Source organism: Ochotona princeps, chromosome 6, assembly GCF_030435755.1.
Source record: "Ochotona princeps isolate mOchPri1 chromosome 6, mOchPri1.hap1, whole genome shotgun sequence".
NCBI classification, from domain to species: Eukaryota; Metazoa; Chordata; class Mammalia; order Lagomorpha; family Ochotonidae; genus Ochotona; species Ochotona princeps.
The window spans coordinates 30,226,986-30,239,140 of record NC_080837.1 but is presented as its reverse complement, the minus strand read 5'-3'; the positions used below and the strand labels follow the sequence as shown (position 1 = coordinate 30,239,140).

General features: G+C 37.8%; 1 protein-coding gene across 1 annotated transcript in view; it reads right to left on the bottom strand.

The window, feature by feature from the left end:
- FAM227B (family with sequence similarity 227 member B) overlaps positions 1-12,155 on the bottom strand; it is a 151,397-nt gene that overhangs the window by 137,719 nt on the left and 1,523 nt on the right. Inside the window, exons 2-3 of the mRNA XM_058665880.1 lie at positions 6,803-6,928; positions 4,028-4,081 (exon numbers count right to left, since the gene is read on the bottom strand). Coding sequence (XP_058521863.1) covers positions 4,028-4,081; positions 6,803-6,850 — 102 coding nt within the window. The 5' untranslated portion in view covers positions 6,851-6,928. The remainder of the gene's footprint in view (positions 1-4,027; positions 4,082-6,802; positions 6,929-12,155) is intronic.

Here is a 12,155-nt window from a genome sequence, read left to right as displayed (position 1 = left end):
CCGGGCCCACTAGTTTTTATTCACTGCCATTCTGTAAGTGTTCATATGCCTTGAATATAGAAGGTACTTAAAATATTTTTAATCAATTACTGGAACTTATTATTTTCTTACCATTGCTATATGAAAAGCACCTTGACCCAAAAACAAAATAATACACATGTAGTCATTTTAATCCTGGATATCTTCACATATCCAACAGTTTGGAAATGGAAAGATATAGTCAGGCTTTGATAAGGTAACTACAGAATCTGGATTTTTTTTGCTGAAGAATACAGACAAAAAAAAACAGATTAAAATAAAGCCATAAATTATAAATTATATATTATCAAATTATAAATGGTAATAATGGTTAGAGCTTTTTTGGAAAAAAATTTATTTATTTATTTGAAAAAGTTGCAAACAGAGTGAGAGCCAGGGGGAGACTTCAGTCTTCTTGCTCAGCTAGGGTGGAACCAGGCTGAAGTCAGTAGTCTTTTCTAGTCTCCCATGTGTGTGGCAGAGATCCAAGCACTGGGACACAAACCAGTACCCATGATGCAGTGCAGACGGTGGTTTTACCCAGTATGCCACCATACTTGTCCCTAGACAGAGCCTTTGCAAAAAAAGTATAAACAGGTCCTTTGTATACAAGGATGCACTCACATATAATTAATAAGATAGGCTTTGATTTTAAAATTTTATTTATTTATTTTATTATTCCATGATACAATTCTATAGGCTCTGAGATTTCCCTTGCTCCCTCCCCAATACCCCCACACTAATTTTTCCCATGCCATTACAATATTGTCTTTCAAAATCAGTCATAAGGGAGAATCAAAATGGCAGAATAGGGTAGGGACACGTTCGAATGGCAGGAAAAACATTTAATCATGATGAAGCAGAGAGGACATATTTCAGGAAATAGGAGAGGACAGAACAACAGCAGAGGGGTACCTGGAGACTGACAGACACAATGGTATGGTGTGGCAGTGACTGATACTCCAGTGGCATTCAGCTAACGGCAATCTGAACTCCACCAGCAGCCGGAAGGAACCCCACAAGCAACCAGGTGGGAAGGGACTTTCACTGGGAGCTTGGGAGGTGAACCTAGACAAAGAACTGTCCGTCTTGCTGGTCTGTTTGATTTGATCAGGAGCAGAGACAGAGCAGCAGATGACAGATGGGCAGTGCGAGAACAGCATGGATTTCACAGCCCAGTCAGCCCCCTAGAGCTGAATTGGGCACCATTTTGCGTAGGGAGGCAAAGGCAAGGGAAAGGACTGAGCATACATTGGGCTAGAAGTGAACTCATTTCTGACTCAGTGAACTGCATCAACGTGGCATTCCACAGGTTTCACCCAAGACAGGCCTGGGTAGCCCTCAGACCTGATGGCCAGCAGATCAAGAACTCTAGTAGTGGTGGAACATCAGGCACCATTTTGTACACTGTGGCAATAGCTTTAGGACTGCAGGGGACAACAGTGAGCTGTGCATGTGCTGAGCTCGTGAGAACTCATTGACTTCGGTGGATTGCACTGGTCCCACAGGAAAATAATACCAACTGTGGCATTGTACCAATCAAAATAGGTCCATGTGTCACCCAGACCTAATGTCGAACAGGTTCTGACAAGATCAGTGCCACCAACAACCTAACTATGTAGGACACCTGGTGTCTCTCTAATCCTGGGACCTGCTCCAACTGGAAGTGGGAGAAAGTTTGTAGAGAAAACAGTGCAGCCTCAGCATGGTATCACAGGAGGAGGAAAGTGATGAGCTAGGAGCTGGGGCTGTGGAGACCACAGTGGGAATCTCACATAAGAATCCAGACCTGGAACTTGCTGGAGATTGTGGCACAAGTGGCTGCAAAGCAAAGAGTTGTGTACCAACTGCAATAAGTAAAAACGCATTGTAGGCCTGTGGGTGACGCAGCTTAGAAACCTGCCCCAAGGAGAAGAATCTACTATCCAGAAGTACAATGACCAAGAGCAAAAGAAGAGACAGAGGCACAATGAATATTACCGAAAACTCCCATGCAAAGGAGCAAAACCCTATGCCAACCTCAGAGATCACTGACAAAGACATCGAGAAAATGGAGCATACAGAATTCAGAAAACTCATTTTAAAGATTCTGATCAACAATGAGAAACACATACAAGAGTTCAAAGAATTTAAGGAAGCAATAAAGCAAATCAAGGCTGATATATCAGAAATTAAGAACACAGTAGAGCAAATTAAAAGTACAATGGAGAGTCTCCAAAATAGAATGAAGCAAGCAGAAGAAAGAATCTCAGAATTGGAAGATATTTCCTGTCATCAGGGGGAAGCAAACAAAGAGCTGGAAGCAGAGCTGGATCAGGCCAAAAAAAGTATTCAAGAATTGAAAGACACTATTAAGAGGCCAAATACAAGAGTTATGAGAGTCCCAGAAGGTGCAGAAAGAGAAGTTGGGTTTAAAAATGTATTTAATGAAATAATAAAGGAAAATTTCCCTAATTTAGAGGAGGAATTGAGAAACAACATCCAGGAGAGGCACAAAACTCCCAACAAGCTTGATCAAAAGCGATCTTCACCAAGACACATGATCATCAAGCTCTCTTCAAGGAAAAGATCTTTAAATGTGCACGTGAAAAAAATCAGTTGACATATAAAGGAATGCTAATGAAACTCACAGGAGATCTCTCACAGGAATCTCTATAGGCAAGAAGAGGATAGAGCGACATATTCCAGATTCTAAAAGAAAAAATTGTTGACCTAGGATAGCACATCCAGCAAAACTTTCTTTTGTTTTGGAAAATGAAATAACATTCTTCCACAGTAAAGAAAAGTTAAAAGAATTTGCCTCTTTCAAACCTGCCCTACAAATGAGACTTCAAGATGTTCTCTTGACAGAGAGAAGAGGAATAGCACCAAACAAAACCAAAGGCAAATGGAAAGAACATCCCACTAAAATGACAACAGAAGACTAAACCAATGAACAACCCATTCCTAAAAATGACAGGACCAAAATACCATCCATACATATTAAACTCTGAATGTAAATGGCTTAAGCTCAACCAAACATCATAGATTAGTAGACTGGGTTAAAAAACAAGACATCTATTTATTGTCTAGAAGAGACACATTTCACCAACAAAAATCAACGGAAACTATACTGCATGGGTTTTGTTGTTTTCTGTTAGTTTCATCTCTTCAAAACACTTTCTTCTGATTAAATCATCCAATGACTCATAGAAAATACAGTAGCATCATTTTCTTCAAGAAGGGTCTTGATTTTCATTTCTTCAGCTACACATTAGTCATTGAGTAGCATGTTATTTAACTTCTTGGTGTTGTTAATTTCTTTTTTCTCCCTGATGTTGATTTTGTTTTGGGGCTTTTCATTCAAGGGGATGGATAGTAGTTGTGTAATGGAGACTGTCATATCTAGTAACATGTCATTTAACTTCATGGCATTGTAAATTTCTATTTTTCTTTCTGTTGTTGATTTTGTATTATGACTTTCCATTTAAGGGGATGTACAGTAGCTGTCAAATGGACACTAACATCCAGATGTGAGGATACAATGTAGTATGTATTTCCACTTCCAGACAAAGATGGACTTGCAATGAAACTGTTCACTATATCTTGACAATAAGATGCTGGACTCTCTGCCATTGTCCATGCCCGCTATGACGGACATATGACTGTGTATGAAGAACCATTTGTTAGTAATGATATAGAGGAACTAGGTGGGGTAGAGCAAATTGTGGAAGGGATTAGGGAAATGCCAGGAGCCTATGGAACTGTATCATAAAGTGATAATAATAATAATAATAAAATGTAAAAAAAAATTAGTCATAAGCCCATCATTGTGCTATTTAAGTATATCATTTTATTTTAATCTATCTTTAGTGTAGGTCTACTGAAGAGATAAATATTTTTAAGTGCATGTCTCATTGTAATATATTTTTTTATTTTCCATTTTTAAATGACTTTTCTAAGTCTTTACATTTCTAGAACTCATATTTTAAAAGATGAATTGACACATAAAATACGATGCTCTACTCACCAGGTTTTGAAATTGTAAAAATTCTTCAAAACTTTTTGGAGGTTCCTGTGTTTTCTAAAGAAATAAAATCAATATTTCTCATTGGCACAATTTTAGGCTGTTCATTATACTTATACATTCTTTAAATTATGACACACTAGTAGTTTATAATTTTCAGAGTTGAAATACATTATTTAATATTCCAATAAAATCCCTATAATTCAAAAAAGGATAGAGATAAATGTTTATATTCTCATCTTCCAAATTGAATTTCATAACACACTTCCTTTCTATATACTGCCTCTAGAGAAAACTCTATATGAATATTTCTAAAAGTCCTTACGAAAATCTTTTTGGGCTGCCTGGTACAATAGCGTAGTGGTTAATGTCCTCGCCTTGAACACGCCAGGATCCCATATGGGCGCCGGTTCTAATCCTGGCAGCCCTGCTTCCCATCCAGCTCCCTGCCCGTGGCCTGGAAAAGTAGTCAAGGATGGCCTAAGGCCTTGGGACCCTGCACCTGCGTGGGAGACTGGGGAAGACAAGCTCCGGCCATTGTGTTCGCTTGGGGAGTGAACCATCGGATGGAAGATCTTCCTCTCTGTCTCTCCTCCTCTCTGTATATCTGTCCTTCCAATAAAAATAAATAAATCTTAAAAAAATTTTTTTTGGCTTTTATTACAAATTCATCTCCTCATTCCTTTTTGACCTGTGTAGCTTTAGTGACTTCAAGGCTCATTAATTTTTCCCATTTCTTTCAATGGTTTTCAATTTTGTTCATTTACAACTAATAAAACTCGTCGCTAATGATCCTTTATAATTCTAACAGCTGTACTATCTCCTTTTGCAACTATTACTTTATATAAATATTTTTCCTTAGTCTAAAATTTTATTTTCTTTCCAGAAAATAATCTCTACATTTCATTAGTCTTTCTTCATTGTTATCTTAGTTTGTATTTCATTTATTTCTGCTCTGGTATTTACCATTCCTTTTATTCAAATAACTTGATTTGGGTTGTCTCCATTTTCCTAAGTACTTGAGACGCATTTTAGGTTGTTTATTTTGTATCTTTTTTTTAATGTAGATTTTTATTGGTCAAACTTCCCACTTTTTACTGTTTTTGCTATGCCACCTATATTTTGCTGTGTTTTATTATCATTTTCATACAGTTCAGAGAATTTAAAATTTTCCCTTTGTTATTTTCAATGATTCACTATTCATTCAGGAGTTGATAGCTGTCCATATTGGTATACTTTCTACAATTTTTTGTTAATTTCTAATTCATTCCATTGTGATTAGAAATTATATAGTACATGACAATAATTTTTCAGAAATTTTTGAGACTCATTTGTGCTCAAATTCATGGGCCAAGGTCTATCCTTGCTAATATTCCCCGTGGTAATGAAGTGAATGTGGATTCTACAGCCACTGCATGGAATGTTCTAAGAGTGACTGTAAGGTACAGATGCTCTACAGTGTAATACATCTTTGGCATTTTTTTTGTTGATTGTAGAAAGAGATTTTTCTGTGCCATTTTCTCTTTTCCTTACGTGTTTCATGGATGCAAATATTAGGTTGTTTAATTGTAGCTCAACAATCTTGGAGATTGTCTTTATTCTTCTTTTCTTTCTTTTATCTGCATAGAATATTTCAAAAGACCTGACTTCAAGTTCAGATATTGCTTCTTCTGATTCATCTCGTCTGTGGTTGGAAGGTTTTGATTGTATATCTTATGTGACCTACTGAGTTCTATAACTGTACAACTTGTATTTTGTTCTTTTACTGATTTTCTCACTCATAGGTTGCACTGATTTTCTAATTCATTTAATCATCCATATTCTCTTTTATCTCTTTAAATAGTTTGGAATCAATAGCAGGTATTTTATTAATTTCCCTTCATTTACATTTTGTACTAAATCATTACCGTGTTCCTTTTAGGGTCTTATAATATAATTTTTTTCATCCTTCTTGGGTCCCTGTACTAATATTGCATATCCAGCAGAGGAGATGACTCTAAAGGGTAACTTTCTTGGACTAATGCTTTTTTCTCAGATTTTTCCTTTGTTTGTTTCTTTGGTAGGCTACTTCAGCACTGATTCATGTTGGACACCACACTATAGTCCTTTCACTATAGTAGATGCTATCAGTGTCATGGGTTTACCAGTGTCAATGAACTTGCTTAGTTCCTTGCACATGGTACTTTAGTCACTGTCCACATGAAGAGCAGAAACCCTGACAGTATACTGTTAGATGCCAAGGATAGACATAAACCCAGTGAAAACTATTTAAAAGTTGAATTTTCTTTTCTTATAATGATTGTCAAACTACTTCTAGTACAAAGAAATGAAAAATAACCAAATTCAATTATATGGAGTTTAAAAAATCAAATTAAGGAAGTGAAATTTGGATAGCAAAATTCCAGCCAATTTCAATACAAAAGTCTAAGATTCTTTCTGGTAAAGCCAAAAGGAGGTGAGGCATAAAGTAAACAGGCTTTTTTTGGTAGGTAAAGAAAGATGCAAAACAGCTATACTTTTATGAAAACAATGAGAGAAAAATGGTGAAACAAAAACCATACTTTTCTACAGGGTTCATGAAAAGCAACAGATATTGAAAGCATCCTCTGTTAAAAAACTGTTAAGAATTTTAAGATGGTGATTCTGCCTCCGCATGTGATTCTGTCCCAAACGTAGAGGTTGCAAGCCTATGAAATTGGTGCTACCTGGAAGTCATTATCTGAAATCAAAAACAAGCAAGCCTGCATAAACAACATAATGTTGTGGCAGTTTCCATACCTGTGAGCCAGCAGTGGGCATCCACTGTTGTTTCTGTTGGCCTACCATGGTGTAACAATTTGCAGAGATGGTGACAAATAAGTTAGGCCTTTGGCATGAGTGTGATTTGGGAGAACAAACCGGAATCTGAAAGATTTGCAAATACAAACACAAATGAATCACCTAATTCATTCTTCCCTACCCAACCTCACTATGATTTTTGCTTTGTTTTGTTTTGCTTTTTGTTTTTGAGGGTGGCAGTGGAGGACAGTGTTAAAAGAGAGATTTGTATAGGACCACACATTTTCATAGTTACTGGATTCTGAAACTCTGACTGAGCTGACCTCAAAACATAAGACTTTAATATGTAAGACTTTAGTACAACCTACTCCAAGCTCCAGAGGTTCTTTTGAAGGAAAGAGGTTGGAGATGGTCTTAATCACACATGAAATTAATTTAATTAAAGCTATTGTCAATTTTGAAGTTCAGCTCAACTCCAAGGGGATTCTCAAATGTCAGGCTCTCTAAATGACAGAGAAAGGGAAGGTCTCATCTTCTCTGAAAATAAACAAAATTTAATTTTAGCTTCCATAGGTATCTCTATACAACATGTAAATGCAATAAATGAGACATACAAGCAAATACGAAAAAGGGATTATAATTCATTGAAAGCACTATGAACATAAACCATTTAACTTAGAAACCAGTTATAATTACCAGACAAGGACTTTGAAATAACTTTCCTAAATATGTTAAAGATTTTTTTAATCATTTCTCGGCCTTTTGGTTAAGATCAAGTGTAATATGTTAAAGATTTTTTACCATAGAGGTCGAATAGCAGTGCATAAAGATATCAGATGTTTCAAGATCTATGGAAATTCTTAAAAAGACACAGTGGACCTTTTGTGTTTATGAATACACTATTCATAAGAAAACCTGGGGGGTGGTGGCTGGTGCTGTGGTATACTAGGTTAATCCTCCACCTGCAACACTGGCATCCTGTATAGGTGCTGTTTTGAGTCGGGTCCGCCCTATTTCTGATCCACCCCCCTGCTTATGGCCTGGGAAAGCAGCACAGCTCTAGGTTTCCTTTAATCTTATATGTGAAAACAGTAATGTTCTACATTTTTCTTGTGTTTTACATGTTTATGATTAGAAGGCAAATCCAGTACCAGTTATTGAGTCATGACCTACAATTTATCTCCCCCAGCCTCTTTAAACAGACTTTATTTTTAGAGTAGTTTTATGTTCACAGCAAAGCTGAGTGGAAAGTATAGAGTTCCCATGTACCGCTTTCCCACATAGGCACAGTCTCCCTTACTACAGACACTCTGCTCCACATACATTTATCATAACTGATGAACTTACACAGGCCTATCAGTGACATCCCAATGAGGGCATTTTTCTCTTTACTCATAATGCATAGATTTCCACAAATATAAAGTGATGTTTCCACCACTACGGTAGCATACAGAATAGTTTAATTGCTCTAAAATGCCTTTGTACTCCTTTAGTGTATCCCTCCATTTCCCTAACACCTGAAAACTACTGACCTTTGATGGTATTCATCGTTTGCCTTTTCCAAAATGTCACACAGCTGGAATCACACAGTATGTCAACCATACAACTGCTTCTTTATCATAATGGGCAGTTCTTATTGGGAATTGACACAGTTGTCAACTCCCTTGGACAAAAACCAAGTAGTGCAATTGCTAAATCCTATGAAGATGTTTAGTTGTATAAACACTGCCAAACTTTACTAACTTGGCTGTATCCCGTTTCACTCCCTCCAGCAATGAATGAGAATTCCTATTGTGCCACATATTTTTAATATATATATTTTATTAATTACATTGCATTATGTGACAGTTTCATAGGCTCTGGGAATCCCCCAACCCCTCCCTGTATCCTCCCCCCATGGTGGATTCCTCTACCTTGTTGCTGTATTACATTTCAAATTCAGTCAAGATTCTTTCATTGCTAGAGTATACCAAGCATAGAGTCCAGCATCTTATTGTCCAGGTAAATTCAAAAGTTTCTTGAGGAGACCATCTCTGGTCTGATGGCAGAGCTGGCAGAATATCATACCGATCAACTTAAAGCCACAACATAACACCAATGACAATTAACAATACTATGGAATTAATTTACATGGTATTGAGTAACCAGTATGTTTTAAAAATGCAAGTTCTTAACCACATCCTGTGACTACTTCATTGACATTTCAATTTTTGTTTATACACAGAACCGGCTGCTATACACCTTAAAATGGCTATAGGGTACATTTTGACCAGTATTTGGTGTTCACAGAGTTTTGGAACTTGGCCATTCTCATAGGTGCACTGGAATATCTCATTGATGTTAATTTACAATTAATATAATTACATATGATGTTGAACATATGGCCATATGCTTAATTGCCACCTCTGTTTAAGTTAAGATTCTATTCAAGAATTTTTGCCCATTTAAAAAATTTGGGATAAGCCTCTTCATTTTAAGTTTTAGGAGTTCTCTGTATATTTGGACAACAGTCCTTTACCAGAAGAGACAAAATAGAAGCTTTAAGACTGAATCAGTGCACAGAGAATCTCCTCCTCTCTGTACATCTGACTTTCTTAATATAAATAAAATTAGTCTTAAGACAAGATTTTTTTAATTTTTGTTTGGGGGTTATTACTTCTATTTTTAAGTGCCATCATTGCTTGCTTTTTATTACCAGAGCAACTCACATTCATTTGAGGAATGCAAAAAAAAATCATAAAACTCATGGCTTCATGTACCTAGGCAATCACTACTCATTTTGGTATAATTCACTCTCCTCATGTTATTTTTAAATTTTAACTAATAATCCACATACTATTGCACACACTTACCCAGCACTGAGGAATCCTACAGGCAGCTTAGTGCAGCCTCACAGGGTCAACACAGGTCTTGCTGGGGATTGTACATCAGCAGTGTGGGCATGGAACAGTGGATTGCAGGTAGGGTCTTTCATAGGTCCTATAGAGTGGAATCTGGAATGGTTACAACTCCAGAGATGTGGAGCAGAGATGGTACATAGCTCATGTCCTGCAGTAAAAGTGAAGGTTATGCCCAACATTGTACATTGGCAAATATGGGCCTAGTAATGTAATGGAGGAAGAATCTCCTCCAGTTTCCATAGAGCAACTGCAAATCTTCCTAGGACATGCAGAGCCAAAAGTCACAGTTCCATAGCAGTTACATATAGTGGGCTCCTTATCCAGGTCTCACAGATAGAGTGCCAATTACACTGTGGCTTATGGAGCAGCAGCTACCAGGCAGAAGCAGAGGAGTGCAGATAACTACTCCAGGAATTGTAGCAGCAACAGTCACAATTTAGAGCTGTATGACAGAAAAAGGACTGCTTCTAATCCCAACTGGACATACAAGCATGATTATGGGACTTCAGTCCTGGGCACCCAGTACCCTGTGCTAAGAGATGAAGAAGGGCCAGTTCCCCAGGCTTGTGAATCAGCTGCAGCTTTCAATGAAACTTAAGAAGCAGAAGGAACTTCCCTAGATCTTACAGAGCATATGAACATAATTTCAGGGTTTCTACCAAAAAACCTCACAACTGCAAGATCCAGTGGGGTCTGCTATGTGTCCTGTGAAGCACACAGGCTACAGCTCTGGGAAGTCTGGTAGTAATGGGTCTGGTTACGGTTCCCTAAGGCAGAAGAGTTTAGCAGTAGCTGTACTGTAGCAGCTTCGGGCCTTGGGAATTGGAGGGAGGCAATGTGGTTTCCTCTTTTTTTTTTTTTTTCGAACAATGCAGTTACTTCAACCAGTCAACTTTCTAGAGTGAATTTAGAGCTGGAGAGGGGTGTGAAATTCTCTTGCAGTTAGTGCTGCTGGTGTCTGCAATATTGGCAGGGGCCAGACAGCTTACCTTTTCCTTGCAAGATGACATTTCCCCCAAGCTTCACCTCTATCCCCCCAGAGCAGAATAGTGCTTTATGTCTCTCTCTGCTTGATTTTGGAGTCTGTCCTGCTGGCAGTTCATGGCATCTCTTTACTAAAGTTTGCTTACAGTCATTCTGGAAACGTGGCTCTTTGTTATCCTGGCTCTTAGTGGCAAAGAAGTGTGGGAAGAATTCACTATTCAGCTCTTTGGGTAAGTTTCTTACCCTCTTCTAAAATGTGCAAGCAATTACTGAACTTACAAAAGTAGAGGAACACTCCTCTTATTTTTCTCTTGGTTTTCTTCCTATTTAACACATGCAATAATCAAGAAACACTGTCCTATCTTTAGAAAGACTTGACTGTGCAGGATATCAACTCTCTGTTCTTACACATTTATTCTCAGGTGGATAAAACAGAAACTTTTGAGATTTTCTCAAAAAGTTTGAGTTTATTCCCACCTTTGTACCATAGCTACTACTCTGTTAAGAAGGAAGACTTAAAGTATCCAGAATTTTACCATGCTGGGAATGCCAGAAATTCTTCTTGCTTGTGTTCCTTTGGCCATTTCAATTTATCCTCATAATCTTTGATGTTGCTATTTTATTAGTTGCAAGACAGCAGTGACACATTCTTTGTAAGGCAGATCATATCCAGTCACAACAAGCCTTTGTAATGAGGATACTGGTTATTGGAAGGACTGAAATTCAGTCATCCACATATCTTGTATTTAAAGATAACCCCATGTGGGCCTTAAAGTTTTGGCATAACTAAATTTCCTGTGCCTTTTCTTGATTTTATGTAAGTTGAACTTTCTGGGCTGTGTCCCTCTTCCCTCCGTTATTTAGAACTGTTCCTTTCTCCTAACAGCACAGCAACAGCCTTTCAGGAGGAGGTTGATGGCAGGAGCACATGCAGGAGGAATCACATAGCAATGCAAGTGGCACATTTTAACAAAATCCAGCATAATATTTGTTTCTGCCATGGATGCTTTGGTACTATATATAAGAAGTCATTACCAAAACCAAAGTCATTTAGATTTTCTTCTATGTTGTCTTCTAGAATTTTACAGCTTACATTTAAAATTTATGCCTTTCCTCTATTTTGAATTAATTTTTTGTGAAGGGTTGTGTCTAGAATCATTTCCTAGGGCTTTTTAGAATGCTTAATTTTTACTTGAATGGCAGAGTTACAGAGAAAGAGAGGAAGAGACATAGATCTCCCACCTGCAGGTGGTTCACTCCACAATAATGAAGGCTGGCTCAGGCCAAAGCCAAGAGCCTGGGACTCCGTTTGGGTCTCCCACACAAGTGGCAGGAACCCCAAGCACTTGGGCCATTTTCCACTGATTCCCAGGCATATTAGCAGAGAGCCAGATCAGGAAAGGAACAGCAAGGACAAGTGCCCATATTGCAGCAGTTTAACTCACTGAGCCACAACATAGGTCCAGAAT